This window comes from Camelina sativa, chromosome 19 (genome assembly GCF_000633955.1).
Source record: "Camelina sativa cultivar DH55 chromosome 19, Cs, whole genome shotgun sequence".
NCBI classification, from domain to species: domain Eukaryota; kingdom Viridiplantae; phylum Streptophyta; class Magnoliopsida; order Brassicales; family Brassicaceae; genus Camelina; species Camelina sativa.
The window spans coordinates 8,920,310-8,938,657 of record NC_025703.1 but is presented as its reverse complement, the minus strand read 5'-3'; the positions used below and the strand labels follow the sequence as shown (position 1 = coordinate 8,938,657).

At 37.4% G+C, this 18,348-nt stretch overlaps 4 protein-coding genes, 1 long non-coding RNA gene and 1 pseudogene across 6 annotated transcripts; 3 read left to right on the top strand and 3 right to left on the bottom strand.

Moving 5' to 3' along the window:
* LOC104767596 lies at positions 768–1,966 on the top strand (annotated as a pseudogene).
* On the bottom strand, positions 7,062–9,522 carry LOC104765626 (dihydropyrimidine dehydrogenase (NADP(+)), chloroplastic). 2 transcript variants are annotated; one of them, XM_010489376.2, is made up of 7 exons: positions 9,022–9,522; positions 8,547–8,810; positions 8,275–8,445; positions 8,070–8,182; positions 7,789–7,975; positions 7,594–7,703; positions 7,062–7,513 (listed from the first exon to the last, which is right to left on the bottom strand). In XM_010489376.2, the coding sequence occupies exons 1-7, from the start codon at positions 9,301–9,303 to the stop codon at positions 7,471–7,473; spliced, it is 1,170 nt and encodes a 389-aa protein (XP_010487678.1). In that variant the 5' UTR covers positions 9,304–9,522; the 3' UTR covers positions 7,062–7,470. The 2 variants fall into 2 exon arrangements, with proteins under 2 accessions (XP_010487678.1, XP_010487677.1); XM_010489375.2 differs by having other exon boundaries at positions 7,062–7,508; positions 9,022–9,520.
* LOC104765624 (UV-B-induced protein At3g17800, chloroplastic) lies at positions 10,502–12,482 on the top strand. The gene is made up of 3 exons (XM_010489373.2): positions 10,502–10,814; positions 10,983–11,272; positions 11,553–12,482. Exons 1-3 carry the CDS (start codon positions 10,674–10,676, stop codon positions 12,349–12,351), a joined length of 1,230 nt encoding a protein of 409 aa, XP_010487675.1. The 5' UTR covers positions 10,502–10,673; the 3' UTR covers positions 12,352–12,482.
* On the bottom strand, positions 12,440–14,017 carry LOC104765625 (purple acid phosphatase 17-like). The gene is made up of 3 exons (XM_010489374.2): positions 13,636–14,017; positions 13,361–13,517; positions 12,440–13,266 (listed from the first exon to the last, which is right to left on the bottom strand). The coding sequence occupies exons 1-3, from the start codon at positions 13,810–13,812 to the stop codon at positions 12,611–12,613; spliced, it is 990 nt and encodes a 329-aa protein (XP_010487676.1). The 5' UTR covers positions 13,813–14,017; the 3' UTR covers positions 12,440–12,610.
* Positions 15,168–16,786, bottom strand: LOC104765623. The gene is made up of 4 exons (XM_010489371.2): positions 16,433–16,786; positions 16,182–16,264; positions 15,602–15,657; positions 15,168–15,516 (listed from the first exon to the last, which is right to left on the bottom strand). The coding sequence occupies exons 1-4, from the start codon at positions 16,602–16,604 to the stop codon at positions 15,438–15,440; spliced, it is 390 nt and encodes a 129-aa protein (XP_010487673.1). The 5' UTR covers positions 16,605–16,786; the 3' UTR covers positions 15,168–15,437.
* On the top strand, positions 16,957–18,346 carry LOC104765621. The gene is made up of 3 exons (XR_763901.2): positions 16,957–17,058; positions 17,148–17,731; positions 17,952–18,346. It is a non-coding gene; the product is annotated as an uncharacterized LOC104765621 (long non-coding RNA).

The window sequence follows — 18,348 nt, the reverse complement described above, 5'->3', positions numbered from 1 at the left end:
AGTAAATTAGTAATATCTTTATTTATTGTGTGCGAGTAATATCTATATTTTTTTAATAACAATAATATTTTTTTAAATTTTATTTAATTTTATATTTTTCAATTAAGAGTCTGATTGGTTCAAACACAACGTTTGCAGTTGCGGTTGCGAAAGGTTACAGATATGAGCGGTTCCGGTTTTAAGCGTTATTAAGTGTTTTGAATTACTAGTTTAACGTTTTAAAATAGATGTGTTTACGGGAGTTTTACGATTGGCTGAACAACCGATGCAATAGCAGTTAAAATATAATAAATGTAATATATAATTATATAGATGTTTAAAAACACCAAAAATTTATTAAATTTGATTTATTATTAAAAATTATTAAAAAATATTATTAATTATTCAAAAATAAATAAATTATTAAACTTAAACTCTAATCCTCTTTTATAAACCAAACCGACATAATTTACTTAATAAAATATCTACAGAATTTATTTTCTTAATTTTTTTGTCTTTTTATTTTTTTATTTTAATTTTAATTTTTTTTTAATATAATATAATATATATTGTTATATTTGGATTGGTTAATTAAGATGGTGAACAAACGAGGTTACGGTGAATCCAAAAGTTTTCTTATTTATTTGTCTCACTCAGCCACGTATGTATGCATCTCTGATCTTTGAAGCAAAGAGGCGGAAGGAAAAAATTAGAAATTTGTAAACTTTTACGGAGGAAAAGAAAAGGTTTTTTTTTAATTATATTTTATAAGGTGACATCGATCCTCAATGTCCAATCTTCCAAAGGATTTTTCGGATCTTCCAAGGGATTTGGCGGAGGAGGTGCTCTCTAAGGTGGTTCCGGTGACATTTCTGAGAAGAGTTCGATCTACTTGCAAAAAGTGGAACACTTTGACCAGACATAGGAGCTTTTAAAAGAAGCACCTCGGTGGTCAAGCCAAACTAGCAGCAAAGAAAAGAGAGTTTATGGTGGTCGTGATGATGGATTTTAGGGTTTATTTGATGAGCGTAAATCTTCACAACAAGGTTGAATTATGCATAGAACGTCAAGGTACACTTATTTTCCCCGACGCTTCAGATCAAATACTTGTACGTCAAATCTTTCACTGCGACGGTTTACTTTTATGCATCCTGAAAGACAACCCTAGGCTCGTGGTTTTTAACCCGTATTGTGGTGGGCAACCCCGGTGGATCGAGGCACCCACATATAGTATTTCTCACAGATTGGATGGTTATTCGTATGCCCTCGGATACAATAGCAGCACCAAATCCCACAAAATCTTGAGTTTTATTATGGTTGATGATCACGACGGAGCCGAAGTTGTTGAGTTCAAAATCTACGACTTTAACTCTTGTGATTCTTCATGGAGGGTTCTTGATGTCTCTGGACAAGACTGGGTCATAGTTTCTTATAGCCGTGGTGTCTCTCTCAAGGGAAATACATATTGGTTTGCTGAAGAGATGTATTCAAAAAACCCCCAGCCAAGGAGATCATAGTTTCCTAATCTGTTTTGATTACAAGAGAGACGTTTGGGCCGCGTTTGCCTCTGCCCTTTGAGTGGTGTCCTGAAGATACTGTGACTCTATCTAATGTTAGAGATGAGCAGCTTGCTGTGTTATTTCAGCGTGAATATACATTACAGATGGAGATCTGGGTTACAACTAAGATTGGGCCCAACTCGGTGTCATGGAGCAGCAAGTTCTTCTTATCAGTGAATACAAAAGTACTCACCGCCGTTGATGATGAGTTTATGTTTTCGTATATGTCGTCACATTTCTTCATTGATGAGGTGAAGAAAGTCGCTGTGGTTTTTGATAGAGGCAAAGACTCGAGGATGATGCGCTACACAGCTTACATCATTGGACAGGACGGATCCTTTAAAGAAGTGGATCTTGGAGAATCTCTAGACAAATTTTGCGCACCATTTGTGTGCTCTTATGTTCCAAGTGCAATGCCACTTGAATAGTCCATGTTACAATACCTATAATCTTTTTTTTCTTTCTCTTTTGTCATCTTCTTTGAACATTCATTTGTCTCTCATCCTTCTTTCTGTTTTCCATATTTGACTTCGTTTTGCTGCCTTGGGTTAGCTTAATTTCCTCCTTGTTTATAGTACTGTAGGTAGACTCATTGCAAAAGCCTCTTTCATTTTTCCTGTTGGTGTTCTTGCAAAGTACGTATGCTTAGATTTTGATTTTCCCATTTTAACTTTTGTCCTTATCATTTTTAAAGAGTGCAAGTGGCTGGTAGGCTGATACGCAGAAGATTGAATGATTTCTTGGAGTTAAGTTTTGACCTTTGGTACTCTCTGTTCTTAATGCCCGTTGCTCAATGGTTTCTGTATAGGATCGTACAAAATGCTTCTTCGAACCACCATGAGTTGCTTGATTTTGATATTCAGCTACGGTTACTCTGTGAAGACATTTACATTTTGAAACTCCATTATGCAGATTGCAGAAAGAGTTTTTTTTTGTGTGCAGAAAAGGTTACCTTGGATGGTTAATTATTTATGAGACCCATTTACTTTTAGTGTTCCAATGGTGCACACACTCCTTTCCCTGCAACTAATCATTTAATGGTTACAGTCCCTTAAGTTGGAGGCTTCCTAAGCAAACCATACCAGAGTTACCTGCAATACTTGTATCTGACAGAAGCATGCATTTTCATCTTCTCAGTAAAATCTGCGTAGTGTATCTTGCTTTTTTTTTGGGTTGGATTTACACTTGTCTCGTAGTTTTCACAAATTTTGGTGATATTTCTGCAATATAAGTGGTGAGTAGCAGGGAGAAGCTTTAAATTTTGGGGATCATGCCGCTTGCACTGTGAGTCTTCTTTCAGCCCCTCTCAAAATCAACTCATTCATCTTGTATCCATAGCCACAGCGTTTTCTTTGTTCGTTCAACTTGGCTTAATTTTTGGCCAATAATAAAAATATCATAGTCATAAACTCAAGCTTTAAAGATTGTACAGATTCCGTGAAAGCGGTTAAACGAATGATTTACTTAAACCAATAATGCTCTATCAACAACGTTTTCTTTGGGTTACTTCGGCAAACCTTTGTCGCCAAAACCGAACATATTCTTTGTGGTTGTGTACCGGTTGAACCGGTTTTGTTTTTGCATTAACTTAACCCGACTAAATTCATATCCGGTTTATATTCTTAAATTGGTCCCTAATGCATTTAATCCTTGTAAATTATGAATTTAATGTCTTTTGTTAAATGTTATGCTGCATACATAACATAATTGCCAATGTATCAGAGTATCAGACATTCACGTCTTACTTTAATAGTTACAGAAATAAACTGATTTTTTTTTTTTGGCTCAACATCAACTTTCATTCACCAAATCAAAGTTACAACCAAATCAAAAGCACATTACATTCACCTCTCTAGACTTGGACCAAAACAAATGTATTGGTTGATCAAGTACAACCCTGGAACACTAGGCGGATCCAACGCTACCCAATCGAGAACCATTGCATTTTTTAACCACAATGAGATAGATAACACTCCACGACTCGGAGTGAAATCATCTCTTAAACCACCTAAATTGACATAAATGACACGAAAACAAATACTAACACAGAGGAGGCCTAAGCTAATACTGAAATCAGCTCAAAATCCAGCTATGAGATCCTCATGATCGACGTGAAGAACTTGTCTCAATAGCTTCAACACCCAAAGGCGCATTATCAGAAAAGTTTGGTCTCTCTGGTTTTCCCTTTTCCGATCTTAAACCTAAAACGGACAATACATCTGACTGACCCGACCAAGAGTCATAAAGAGTCATGAAGCTATAATAACTGGCGAAATAGATGGTTCTCCGAACTAACTATACAAAACCAGAATGCTAATCATCAAAATTAGAAATTGGAGCACATATTAGCATATCATCACCTCACAGTGCAAGTTCAAAGTGACGACATCACTTCCGTTCAGTTACGAGACATTCACCACTTGGCCAGACTGAAAAAAAAAACAAAAACGCCACCACCCTTGCTGTAGGACACCGCCATGGCTGATATGAGAGGTAAGATGTGAAGAAGAACCTAAACCCCACCACTGAAGCTTGTCGAAGAAAGCTTCATCCCTCACTGCTCTCCGAAGCCACAAAGCACCGGTTTCGCCAGTGACAACCGCCAGCGACATCCAACCGCCACAAACCACTAGTGACAAAACAGAAGACTAATTCGCCACAGATCCACCCGACATGCCCAAGATCCGACGCTGTCCGCCAAGGCCTGCATCAGAGCCTTCACCGACGACCTCCACCCAACGGATCTTCGCTTCACACACCGAGGAATCGCCGGATCCACCACCTTTGAGAAGCATCCAAACCGACGGCGACACTATAGCAAGAAGCGGGAGACTGAAAAGGAACTACAAGGAAAAGAAAAACTAATCGGGATGGAGCCCTCTCCGGCACCGGAAGGGCAACCGGAGAGGCGGATCAAAGTTGGTGGCGGCTCTCTTTCTCGCGGCAATTTTTTCAGAAATAAACTGATTAGAGTAACAAAATTAAAATTTTACACTTCAAAAAAAAAAAAAGTCAAATTATATGACATATCACTTTTTGACAACGAGTAATTGACCTCCATTCGTTTGACATAGAAAATAATGTTACATAGTCATTTGGATGATTTTTTTTTTTTGCATAAAAACTCTATACTTATAATGAAAGAAACAGAACGATTTTTTGTAAAAAAAATGGTATTAAGAAAGCATTTTAAGTTAAATTAAAATAACCTCTCATCTTGTTTGGATAATTTACGAACTAAATGATATCATGACCTTTCATCTTGTTTGGCCTATACATTTTCACCTTGATTAAGCATATACAATTCTAATCAACTGTCACGACCTTGCGATTGATCCAAGTTACATTTACATATCACTAACCACTTCAACTAAAATTATTATGGCTTTGTTCTTTTGTATTGCACTAGAGTGTATTTTTTCAAACATGAACCAAAACTTTATATACATGACCAACGATAAAGATAAATTTTGAGCATACATATATAGATAGGATTTTGATAAAATTGAATGCAAATATGGATGATGTGTTTGTAATTGTTCTGAAAATGCGCATTGTGATTTTGATGCTATGAAAAAGCATATTGTTCTAGTTTGCTTCCAAATTTCCATGTTAACACTAGGTTGTTCTTGTTATTTCTTGACCTTTTATTTTGGTTTGATATAAAATATATGTATAATGATCAAAATCCATGCTTAATGAAAATCTCATTCGTACCTATCTCTATAGTGGTTTGCATTATAGAAAAACAGACCAGCGCGCCTGGACAAAGGCGCAGGACGCGCTTTTACGTCGACCTCTCCAGATATAGGAAAAGGGTGCGCAACATGAAACGCATATACATCCATTACCTCAAGGCGCGTTAGAAATCTTTCGGTAGAGAAGTTTATGATGGAAGCGATTTCACCTACTAGATCTAAATCTTGAAGATTCCTGAAGTTAGCCATTGATTCCGGCGAAAGTAAACCCTAATTCTAATTCCGGCGAGAAAAACCCTAATTCGACGAGAAAAACCCAAATTTTTTTTTGTTCTTTTATCGTATTAGTGTTCTTGGAGTATAATAATATATAAAAAATTGGTATACTTTTTACAGTGTGAGTTTTTTCTAATGTCGGTGAGTCTTATTCGATTGCATTTATATATACAGTAAAACCTTTATAAATTAATAATGTTGGGACCAAGACATTTTATTAATTTATAGTGATATTAATTTATCTATAAATTAATAATTATTATTTTATAGTGTAAATTAATAATTATTAATTTATAGATAAATTTTTAATTGTTTAATTTTTTAAAAATTATGAATTGGAACAACTATAGCAAAATAAGATTAAACTTTCGGATGTTATAAATTTTATGGTTTAGGAATTGAACTTGTAATATTTAGAAAGCACTATTTACAATAAATTACAAATATTATAGACAAATTGACTTATACACATGAGACACATAAATTCAAATCTATGAATAATAATATCAATTCTCCTATTTTAATAATCTGTCAAATTATCGAATTGTAAATGATGCATATCTAAAAATTAAAACTTTAAAATTTAATTATTTGTATGACATGTTATAAAATATTTTAGAGATATCATTATAGTTTAAAAATACAACATTACAATTGTTCTATAGAAATGAGTTTTAGGAGAAACATACACTATCATATTAGTATATATATATATATATATATATATATATTTACATGATTATTAATTTATGATATTATTGGGACCATATTTTACATGGAGATTTCAATAAAATTATTATCTTATTATCTTATCGAATATTGTTAATTTTTATACTGTCCCAACTTGGAACCATCAAAATTTATTAATTTATAGTGTTTATTAATTTATAGAGGTTTTACTGTAACTAATTTGCGAAAGTAGTAGTCATATTCACTGTGGATCAGTTGGTAGAAGTAGTCGTTTCTTCGGTGGTAAGTGATGCACGGTTCAAGCCTAGTCTTTGCACATTTCTTTACCTTTTTCCCTTTTTTTCATTAATTATTCATGTCGAATTAAATTAACCAAAAATTTACTTGGGTTCGTTCAGTTTCTTATTTATTTACTTGATTTTATTATACGATTTAAAATCAATTCCGAATTAGACCATATCAAAGACACCATGTGAGTGCGCATCAGACATAGGAGAAGAACCAAGGAGCTAAAATATAAAAGTACCATTCCTTGACCAAAAACATGAATTAGAACCATCCAACTGAAGAAAGTCACTCGAGCATTATTTTTGGTGACAACATTACTTTCAAAGCGGGTGATGCTTCTCTAAGTTTCTCAGCAGATGTTGTTTGCTTTTGAGCATGTTGAAGCCTCTAAAAGTTCGGTTACCCTCACCCTTAAAGACCAGTTGCTATATATGGATACAAGATGAATGGTACACAACGACAAGAACAAAGAAAATGTTGTTGATAGATTTCAAGCCTAAAGGTAAATAAAAAGAGTGTTTTTTCTAAATTATTATTTTCCAAGATTGCTATAAACCCCTTGATATACATATATTATAAAAAGTTACACTAGCGTAATAAAAGTCTTGCTTCATGGAGCATTATTGGTTTAAGTAAATCATTCCTTTAACCGCTTTCACGGAATCAGTACAATCTTTAAAGCTCGAGTCTCTATGACTATGATATTTTTTTATTATTGGCCAAAAATTAAGCCAAGTTAAACGAACAAAGAAAACGCTGTGGCTATGGATACAAGATGAATGAGTTGATTTTGAAACAATTGAAAGGAAGTGCCTTTGTGGTTTTGCTATGCTTTAACCATCACTTCACCAGGCTAGTACCTTAGTTAGAAACCATACTCTCAGTCTCCTTCACGAACCCATCTCCGGTCCAATCTTTGTCGGATTTCAAGCCTCTCTTCTCGGCTTTTCTCTGCTCAACTGCTTCTTTTTGTCTCTTAACTAAGTCCGTGTGTGTTGTAAAGTACTGCAGCGAATGCCTAAGCTAACAACAAACAACATGACAAAAACTGCTCAGCAAGGGTAAAGAAGGATATAAAAGCCTATAAGAAAAGTTGTTCATACCCTCTGAAGTCTTCTATCGTAGAGAAGTTGTGCTGTCTCATGAAATCTTGAAGCTCGGCGCAAAGGGTTTTCACATGACCATAGCCGTGCATCATCACACCAGTGCATACCTTCCAACAAAAAGCAGTAAACTAAGCTTCTCACGGAATAAAGTTTAAAAACATAAAAAGTGAGGAGAGTGTTGAGTATAGCCACCTGTACAGTATTTGATCCGAGGAGAATGAATTCAGCCGCATCATAGCCAGTTTCAACACCTCCAATTCCCGAAAGCGAGTAATCATTCCCACTGAACTCAGATTTCATCATTTTGGCTATGCTCATAACTTTCGCAAGCGCAATTGGGCGAACGGCCTTATAAGAGTAGCCTCCTGGAGTTGAGTAACTGCAAAACACTAACTACATTAACATTTCTTGTTATGTATTACAAGAGTTGCTAAACTATTTTTACGTTTGTAAGAATGCTATATATAGCTAACCCTTCAACACATGGCTCAGGACGAAGCGTCTTCATATCAATTCCCATTACACTCATGATTGTATTGATAGCTGCAATTCCTTCACAACCTGACTTAAGAGATACCCTAGCAGGCTATTTAAAGATTACAAAAAAAAAAAAAATGGTTAAAGCATAGCAAAACAGAGTAGCAATAACGGTTTTGCAATAACTTAGATGTCACACACCTCTGTTATGTCAGTGATATTAGGAGTCATCTTAGCCCATACAGGAACTGTAGCTTTAGCATTAATCCATCCGCAAACCTCGTCGAGAAGTGCACAATCTTGTCCAACAGCAGCACCCATTCTGCGCTCTGGCATACCGTGAGGACACGAGAAGTTGATCTCTAAAGCATCCTACAAAAACAAGTATCCAGAACAGTCTCTTCAACATGTATTCTAATATTAGACAAGAGGAGAAACCTTAAGAATCTGTGTTTTTGGAGGGGGAAACTCACAACACCAGTTTGTTCAACACGGTCGATGAGCTCTTCCCAAGCAGTTTTGTTGTATTCCTCCATGACGGAAGCTATAAGGATCCGATCAGGGTACTCTTTTTTCAATTGCTTAAACTCTTTGAGCATGGTTTCGAGAGGTCGGTCACTAATGAGTTCTATGTTCTGCCATCCAATTACATCTGCTTTGGCTGATCCATTTGATCCGGTTCGTAGCCGGGCATATCGAGGTGTCACGTTGATAACTTTGGATGCATCTAGTGATACCTAAATCATCCAACCACAGATTCAAACCAAACTCAATCATCTTCATCATCATCATACACAAACACACCCAAATCCTCTGTTCTTGGTACTATGATTATCAGAATCAAGAACTCGAAAACTCAATATAGTCAACGCAGAACAGATTCAATCATCAACAAAAGTCAAATCTCAATTTTCTAAGGAAACCAGATTGAAGAGAAAGAGAGCTTACAGTTTTGGCGATGACGGCTCCCCAACCTTCATCAAAGGCTCGCTTCATGACGGTGTAGTTGGTACCCGGTGGACCAGACCCGATCACGAAAGGGTTGGGCATTTTCAAGCCATTAACAGTGACACTGAGATCAGGCTCCGATTCGGCGGCGGAAGAGATCTTTAGACCAACTCTAGTCGGAGGTAGGAAACTCCGGCGAGTTGAAGAATCGAAGTCAGCTGATAAGCTGGTTTTAGAGGCGAGACCAGAGAAACGGTTCAAGGCGAAACTCATGGAAGCCATGATTTACAGGTCAATCTGGGAATTCAAGAAGTTAATCAAACTTGAGACGTGAAAACTCAGGGATTATAAAGAGAGAGAGAGAAGATGACACGCAAGAGAGTGTTAGGAGGATTTGGAAATGTGTGAGTTGTTTGATCAAATCGAACAAGGTAAAGAAGAAGATAGGTAAGAGAAGAAGAGTGTCTTGTAATAATTGGTCGGTTCTTCAACTTCATGCCACGTGAAAATAATTGCAAGTTTGTAACGTAAGTTCCTAAATTAATTGATTAATGAACCACCCAAAATAATAATAGACCCATCTTCCGTAAGATTTAAAAAAGCCATTAATCTAGTTTTAATCATTCGTATTTAACAATTAAATTTTTATTCTCTATCTTATCTCTTGTTCAACGGTCAACGGAGTGGATAAAACTTAAGATTCTCTGTCTCTATCTCTATCAATTACCAACAAATTTTCTTAAAAAAAGATTACTCAATTTATACGCCGACTGAAAAGAATAAAAAAAAAGACGTGGAAATTGCAAACACGTAACGGAATCGACCGTGAGGCTAAGGTTGTTTCAAGAGGAATGAGTTATTTGGGCCCTAGTGGCCGTGGGGATAAAATAGCCCATGCGTCACAAAACAAAACAAAACAAAACGTTATAATAATAGTAATACGTGTAAGTGGGAATGGACACAACAGCAGTTGGTGGCTCTCATCGTTTCTCTTCCTTTGTTTAGTTTGACTGACTCTACAGTACTTTTCTCGTTTAGTTTGCGCAAAGTGAAACTTATAAGATTAGTAAAAAAATATATAAAAATTAAAAACCTAGTGGATGTGGAAAATATGATTTAAGCTTTGACTATATTAAGTCACCTTATAATTTCTAAGAAGTTCTTGATTGCACAAAAATACGAATACAAATGTGGTTTAGAGTTATATGACTTGAAATATTTTTTCTTTCGAACTTTCTAGTGCAGGTTTTTAGATATTAATATTATTGTGTTCAAAAACTTTGAATTATACACTACAAAAAGAATTATTATTCGATTTTTATAATATCGTTATTGTACAAGGAAGGACACACAATGACCACGACCTCATCATATAATTTCCATGGTCACAAAAATATGTAAGCGAATAATATATTTTCTTGAGAATTATTTTCATTTTATGATATAAATAATCGAACCCGTCTCTCATTATTTTTGTCAAAGAACTAAACCAACCAAACCAAAGTCTGTTTACCAGTAATATCAATCGATCGCCATTTTTTAATACTTTTCTCTCTCTCTCTCTCTCTCTCTCTCTCTCTCTCAAAGCTCTTCGTCTTATCTCCGACCAAAACTTCGATTTTTCTTCTCTTTTCTACTCTCAGAGAGCAACCATGGATGCCGTGACGGCGAGTTTGGTTCGATCTCCCGTCTTACCACCTAGAACTTCCGACAACGGTTCTGGATCTATGTTCCTTACCGCCAGTGGCCCTGGGCTCACGCGTTCTGGTTCAAGACTTAGACTTCGTTCCAGGGTATGTCTCAAATCTCTTCTTCTTGATTCAATTAACCAAATATTCCGATCCGGTTGTGTTCAAATCTGATTTGTGAACCTGAAAGTACTAAAAAGTCAAGCTTTCCACTATTTAAGGATTTTTATGTTCTTGGTGTTTTTTTTAATTGTTGGTTTTATCAACTTGCAGCAAAACGCGTTGCAAAGCTTAACAACGACTGCTAAAACTCGGAGAAGTTTTGTGGTTAGAGCTTCTTCAGCGTCTAGTGATGCTTCCTCTGGTTCTTCCCCTAAACCGATCGCACCGCTTCAGCTGGAGTCGCCTGCTGGTCAGTTTCTGTCTCAGATTTTGTTGAGCCATCCTCATCTTGTGCCTGCAGCTGTTGAACAGCAGCTTGAGCAGCTTCAAACTGATCGGGACTCTGAGGGACAGAACAAAGATGCTTCCTCTGTACCTGGAACCGACATCGTTCTTTACAGGTTTGTTACAACAATCTATGAACACTATTATTGATTACCACACGCACCTGAAAAATTTGGAACTGATTTCTTGACAACTTCCATTGATCTTGATATTAAATCTTGCTTAAGGTTGTTAGTGAAAGAGATGATATTGTGTGCTTTTCTTTGTTTGTAGATATAAATACCATAACGAATTTGACTAGTCATGATATATACAAATGCGAGACCTAGTTCTAAGACACACAAAGCTTGGAATTTGAATACGAGTTTGATTATGGGAATTGTTTTCGGCTTGTAGGAGGATTGCAGAGTTGAAGGAAAATGAGAGAAGAAGGACGTTGGAAGAGATTTTGTACGCATTGGTGGTTCAAAAGTTCATGGAAGCTAACGTATCACTTGTACCATCAGTAAGCCCATCTTCTGATCCGTCTGGTCGTGTTGATACTTGGCCGACCAAAGTAGATAAACTTGAGCAGCTTCACTCTCCCGAGATGTACGAGATGATTCACAACCATCTAGCACTGATTCTTGGAAGCAGAATGGGTGATCTGGCCTCTGTCGCACAGATTAGCAAGCTCAGAGTTGGACAAGTTTATGCTGCTTCTGTCATGTATGGATACTTCTTGAAGAGGGTAGACCAAAGGTTTCAGCTTGAGAAAACCATGAAGATTCTTCCAGGTGGGTTGGATGATAGTAAAACAAGCGTTGATCAAACAGAGCGGCCTTCGGCTGTATCGTCTCACCCAGAGGTTGGTGCATTTGCTGGCGGAGTTAGCGCTAAGGGCTTTGGCAGCGAGATTAAACCATCCCGGTTAAGGTCATACGTGATGTCGTTTGATGCAGAGACGCTTCAGAGATACGCCACTATAAGATCAAGAGAAGCAGTTAGGATCATTGAGAAGCACACAGAGGCATTGTTTGGTAAGCCTGAGATCGTATTAACACCGGAAGGTACTGTGGATTCATCCAAGGACGAACAGATAAATATCAGCTTTGGTGGGATGAAGAGACTCGTCTTGGAGGCTGTGACCTTTGGATCGTTCCTCTGGGATGTAGAGAGCCATGTGGATGCAAGGTACCACTTTGTATTGAACTAAGAAATGGTCTGTATTCTGTAATGCAATAGACTAACTTATGTAACATAAAGAAGAAACCCATTAAGGGCATCATTACAGTTGTATCAAATCCGAGATAAAAGATCGTACATTTATATGATATTGTGATGGGATAAAGCTAGAGCTAAAATATGGTAGGGATGCTAAAACTAAGCAGGAAGCCTACCTAGCCTGCAATAGGACTTAATATATGATACAAAATTACAATGAAGCCAATTTTTTTAGGCATTTTTTTTTTACTTCAAACAGAGGAGTGAAGAAGTTGTTTAGAAGTAACCCATTTGTGCAAAACCTCACCAAAGACATCGTAGAAGACAATCTCTGCGTCTGAGTGAGTGAACCGAGCGGACATGAACCCTTGACCATCGTAATAGAATTTCAGAGCCTTGGGATTGTTGGTCACTGGGTCAATATCTCCTCTCCAAGCCTTGGATCCAGCACCGCTAGTAAGAAACTGAATAGGACTGTCTTCATCACTGATATGTTGAAGACAATGGTCGTGTCCGTTCATGTAGAGATCAACACCGTTCTCTTTAAGAAGAGGAAGAAGCTCTTCGTTGAGCTCTTTAGTGTCTCCGTGATGTCCAATGCTTCTCATTGCATGGTGACCGACAACAATCTTCCATCTCGCTTTAGAACTCTTCAAAGAAACTTCGAGGTCACGGAGGAGACCTTCGACATAAGAGTTGCGAGAAGGAACCGCGTGCCAATCGTATGTGTGACCATCTGCTTCAGTGTAGTACTCTTTCACAAAAGGAGTCGTGTCGACGAAGAACATCTCTACTAACTCTGCATCGACGACGAATGATCGGAGACAGATCCAACGGCTGTCGATTTCACGAAGAACAGAGCTCAGCTGAGCTTCTGCGTCACCTCTATAGTCATGGTTCCCCAAAACTGTATCATTTTCATTTGATGAGAAAAACTCAAACCAAAATTCAAATAACAAATTGAATCAAAAAGGTTTTGGGATTATGGAAAGGATCATTACCACTGTACCACTGTTTCTGGAGACTAGGAGCAGTGTAGATGTTAGAGAAAGACTGTTCGAAATTTGGATCGTGTTCACTGAACAAACCATTGTCGTAGAAGTTGTCTCCCGTAGAGACCACGAAATCTAAACCTATCTTCTCTCCAACCCTTCCCATCTGCGTAAATTAATTAATTGAATTGATTTAATTAAACACGTCACTGTACGAGGACAGAGAATAATACTATTAGAATATTCCATATATGTAATGATACGAATAATGTTGGGACTAAAACCTGATACGCAACGACAGACTGATTAAAGGAGCCACGGCGACCCCAATCTCCGATCACTAGAAAATTAACGGAACCGTCACTTTTGGCAGGCTCGATAAATCTCTGAGGCTCACCGTTCGACACCACGACGAGGGTGGCGCAGATATACAATATTAGCAAACTCAGACGAGAAGTCATGATTAATTGTTGTTCACGGCGGCTCACACAATTATATATATTGGGAAATTGGAAAAGTAACGCTTGAAGAAACGTACTTTGGTAGTTTTTTTGTGGATCTCTCTCTGTATATAGGAGAGAAAGAGAGAGAGAAGGGATTTGAGATGAGAAGAAGAGAGAAACGAGAGTGGTGAAGGAGATGATGATGAAGGAAGGAAGAGGAGGGAGAAGAAGATGCTTTTTAAACCGAAAAAATCTTAAAAGAGAACATAAAAAAAGGTGCGGTTAAAGATGCTGAAGGATATTCCCAACCAGTAGCCGCATCTTTTTTATTTTCTTTCGCTCTCGATTTCTGACATCCACCTCTCATTTTTTCTTTTTTTTTGGATCTCTCATAGACTCAGAGATTTTGGTTTTGTTTTGTGGTAAAATCTAAAATTCTTAAAAAATTATAAGTATAAAACCCTAAGTTTAGGTTTTGAATTCTTGGTAAAAAAAAATACAACAAAGTTGTGGTTTTAAAATTTCGGTAATAATAAAGTTGTGGATTTTTTTAGTAGAAGGGAAAATTTGAAAAGTGGCTTGGGGACTTTTTAAAAGGTTTTGATTATTCTAGAATCTAGATGATTAATTTAATTATTATCTATAAGAAGGATATTTGGGGAAACATTATTATGTGCTCAATCATGATTGGGTTTTGATTATTTTAATTCTAGTAGAACCCGGTTGTGTCACGAGATGGAATTGCTATTGGACCACATATACTTCACTTTCCGACAAGTTCTAACAGCGGACAACGCCGTTTTACACCTCTCATACGTTGACACGTCACGTAGCTTAACAGTTTAGTGTACACTGTACACTCTCCACTTCCATTGTAATAAACTAATATTACTAGTGTAATCTTTAGTTAAGACTTAAGATCGTTTAATATTTCCTTATTTTTTAGTTTAAAATACGTTAAAATAATCCGGGCCGTAAAAAATAATGCCCCAACCATAGAGGTAACCGTTGTTTTGGTGTAGTCAATACGAGAACGAGACTAGCTGCTTTCCCGTTGGTTCTGGAATCCTTTCATGTTTGGTTCGATAATGGGGTTTATTCCTTGTTTTGGGTGGTCTCCTCCATAGACTTTCAAACACATATTTCCTCCTAGTTCTAATGGGCATTTAACCGATCTGCTCCAGCTCTATAGACCGGTCTAGATATAGTGTTCCAGCCAGCTCAGTCTGAATTAAGCAAGACCAGCATGCAGTTATAGCCAAAACGAAAACCAAAGAGATTTAATAAGTTTGCTCAGACCCTCTTTATTCTCAAGTAAAGGGTGAGTCCCAGCTCAGCTTGGCTTTGGCAGGGCAGTCCCAAGTCAATCCACATACAATTGCAAATTTTACTCGAAGTACTGATCTAGGTTTCTTGCAACAACTTTAATCAGTAAAGGTGAATTCTGGACGTGAAATAAACAGAGCCTGTTGTTCCTCGGAAAGTAAACCAAAAGTTGCAAAAGGAATACACACAAAAAGGGTCTGCGCAAAGATATTCTCAAGATAAATCAATCCTGGTCTCATTCAGTTTTTTTTTGAACTACTCACAAGCCGTGGTGATACTATAACAGAAGAACCAGACTCTCAGACTTGGGGAGACTTCTACTCGTCTTTGCATCTCTTCTCTAATTCCTCCAAACGCTCAATATCTTTGTGGTACTTGCAGATGCGGAAGATGCACCTGTTAGTGAATATGAGAGAAATAGTCAAATACATACATAAGTGCCAAGTATGAAGTGTGGAGTGTGTTATAGTTGATAATATACCAGTAGAGAAGGATCCCAGCTGCACAGAGAACCACATTCCTCTGAGCCTTATAGATCTGAAACACAAGTACACCAGTAAGTAACCGCTGAGACATTTCGACGCTAGGATAACTTAAGCCCAAATTAAATGTAGCAGGTAACAGATAGAACCCCCCAAATTCAAGCGCAAACTGAAACGGCTAAGATAAAGTTGAAATCTCATCAACATATTCAGAAGAACAGGGCATGAAAAGAATATGGCACCACTAGATGTATTCTGACAAATCTTTCAAAGGAAAAGTTTGCTATAGACATGACCTTAGATTAATACTAAGCAGTGGCACTAACCCTGCGAGTCTCTGACCAAATATGCAATTGGTAGTGCTACTCAGAACTCATTTTTTGTTTCATTACTGAGACATTCTATACTTCATTCAACTAAATTAAAGCAACTAAACTCGATCATCGGATGATTCTACATTACTATACACTTAATTAAAGAAGACATATACATGAAGAACTTAAATAAGCTTCAATTCTAATACCAATAGTGAAGGCACGATCATAAGTTCAAATTTTCTATAGATGATGATGAACTTACAGATTTCTCGTAGCGATCACGTTCTGTAGTAGTGCAAACCTCAGATGAGCACATTAGCCTATGCTCATTCTTCCAGTATATATCTGACAAGAAACACAAACAATTCACATGAGTAATTGCCAAAACAAACCAAAACAATAAGATACCAAATCACTCCCAACTCGAAACCCTAATTGTAAAGAATGTATCGATCCTTTACAAGGAAAAAAAGGGAACAATCAGATGATCTACGAGAGAGAGAGGGCGATTACCGAGGAGCTGAAATCCAGAGAAGGCGACGACGGAGGCGGCGGGATTGAGTATGAGCGAGACAAGTGATACGATGCGTTTCTTCAGGAGCATTGGGTAAGGGAAAGTCAAGATGATGGCGATGGCTACCTCGGCGGCAACCACGTACGACAGAATCAGCCATTGCAATGCCATTTTCTTCTTCTTCTTCTTCTTCAAGGTCTCTCTTTCGCTCTTTGTTTTTTTTAAGATCCTCTTCTTCCGTGTGAAAATTGAAAGAATGATTATGATCTGTGATTCTTCGTGCGTCCGACACGTATATCTATCGACGCCGTGTCCGTGTGCCGGCCGGTCTTGACTTTGTTTTTTTTTGTTTCTCGACATTTTTAATTGATGGGCCTTTTATGGCCTAATAGTCACTGTGTTAGTGACTGACTTCATTGGCAGAGAGAGAGAGACCCACACATTAACTTCCGGTTCACTATGGTTTATACTGTTTGGTTCGATTTTTCCGGTATTTAATTATTTCTTGGGCATATCCTACACTTCCAATTTTTTTTCATGGCCGGCAAAAGTTTTTTGGGAAATTGGCAGAACTAACGCATCAAAAAACTATATTTCATTGAGTAACCATTCTAACTAAGAGAAGGTAATATTCTCTTTATTTTCTATATTATTTACTTTGTTATTTCTGTTACATGATCAACAGTTGCTTATCCTTTGTCTCTCTCTTGCAAGCCAAAGAAGGAGAAAGTTCTTTCTAGGTTGTAGAAAGATTCGCCAGCGATTGACGGAGAGAGATTCAGCGTGGACTGTGACTGGATCGGAGGGAACGACGGCTAGACGGCTAAGAGAGACTGGGAATCGATTCAGCAAATAAGGATTTCGATTTCTCTTTTTTTGATTCTCTCTCTGATCACAGAACATAAATTAAATATTTTATTTTATTTTTCGGGGTCATCTTCTCCGGCGAGAGAGAAAGAGCAATGGACTCTCCGTTATCAAAAACCGATGCGTCGAAGGAGAAATTTGTGGGTTCACCACGGCCATCAACAACGACTGCTGATTCAAATGCGATGAGAGGTTGTGGACTCGCTAATCTTACATGGGTTGGTGTTGATAAAGTGGAGCTTCGTCAGAAGCTTATGATACCTGAGTATTTCCGTCTAGCTATGCGTGACTGTATCAAACTGAAGGATTCAACCAGATTTATGTGTTCAGGCCTGTCCCTATTAATGGTTGTTTTCATTAACCCCAAATCTGGTGGTCATCATGGTCTTGTGCTTAAAGAGAAGCTTCAACTGTTGATGAGCGACATTTAGGTTCTGCTCTCACGACTCCAGATCATGTGTTATTCTTGTATCAACTTAATAGCTAATGTGTTAGATCTAGTGCTTTGTTTTGAATTTGGAAGGATGAGTTAAGTTCAAAGATTGAGTTTTTTTGGAAATTCTTGAGTTGATTGTTGTGGAAGTGATTTGGAGTTGTTGATATTGGAACTTCGTGATGATTCTTTATGGCTGTTGTGATGATTCTTTACAGGTGTTTTACCTTACGGAAGTGAAGCCTCATGAGTTTGTAAGATACGGGTTGGCGTGTTTGGAGATAGGGGCAGCGAAAGGAGATGAATGTGCTAAATAATGCAGAGCAAGGTTGAAGATTATGGTGAGTACACACAACAATATATTTTTAATCTCATGGTCTTTACGTTTTTAGCAATTAGAAATGTTGACAATGGAATTGGTTCGTTAGAAATGTTGACAAGGCCCTGTTTCAAATAAGGTTGTATGATTTTCGAGTAATGAGACTGAGGTCCATCGGCGAGGCTTTCGATTGTGGCTGCTTCAAGCAGGTTGTCGATCCCACATTTGGTTTACCATTCTATTCCATTTTTTAAATTTACGGTTTAACATTCTATTCCATTTTCTGGTCTTGCAAA

What these genes read in the sequence shown, in the direction of transcription:
- LOC104765625 (XM_010489374.2), bottom strand. Translation starts at nt 13,812, where the DNA reads ATGACTTCTCGTCTGAGTTTGCTAATATTGTATATCTGCGCCACCCTC. An exon ending in AGTCTGTCGTTGCGTATCAG is followed by an intron (nt 13,518 to 13,635) that starts GTTTTAGTCCCA and finishes TAATTTACGCAG; the next exon opens with ATGGGAAGGGTTGGAGAGAA. An exon ending in CCAGAAACAGTGGTACAGTG is followed by an intron (nt 13,267 to 13,360) that starts GTAATGATCCTT and finishes AAAATGATACAG; the next exon opens with TTTTGGGGAACCATGACTAT.
- LOC104765624 (XM_010489373.2), top strand. Translation starts at nt 10,674, where the DNA reads ATGGATGCCGTGACGGCGAGTTTGGTTCGATCTCCCGTCTTACCACCT. An exon ending in GACTTAGACTTCGTTCCAGG is followed by an intron (nt 10,815 to 10,982) that starts GTATGTCTCAAA and finishes ATCAACTTGCAG; the next exon opens with CAAAACGCGTTGCAAAGCTT. An exon ending in ACCGACATCGTTCTTTACAG is followed by an intron (nt 11,273 to 11,552) that starts GTTTGTTACAAC and finishes TTCGGCTTGTAG; the next exon opens with GAGGATTGCAGAGTTGAAGG.
- LOC104765626 (XM_010489375.2), bottom strand. Translation starts at nt 9,303, where the DNA reads ATGGCTTCCATGAGTTTCGCCTTGAACCGTTTCTCTGGTCTCGCCTCT. An exon ending in GTGTTGAACAAACTGGTGTT is followed by an intron (nt 8,446 to 8,546) that starts GTGAGTTTCCCC and finishes TTGTTTTTGTAG; the next exon opens with GATGCTTTAGAGATCAACTT. An exon ending in CCTGAGCCATGTGTTGAAGG is followed by an intron (nt 7,976 to 8,069) that starts GTTAGCTATATA and finishes AGTGTTTTGCAG; the next exon opens with TTACTCAACTCCAGGAGGCT.
- LOC104765623 (XM_010489371.2), bottom strand. Translation starts at nt 16,604, where the DNA reads ATGGCATTGCAATGGCTGATTCTGTCGTACGTGGTTGCCGCCGAGGTA. An exon ending in CTCTGGATTTCAGCTCCTCG is followed by an intron (nt 16,265 to 16,432) that starts GTAATCGCCCTC and finishes GTTTCTTGTCAG; the next exon opens with ATATATACTGGAAGAATGAG. An exon ending in GTGATCGCTACGAGAAATCT is followed by an intron (nt 15,658 to 16,181) that starts GTAAGTTCATCA and finishes CTTGTGTTTCAG; the next exon opens with ATCTATAAGGCTCAGAGGAA.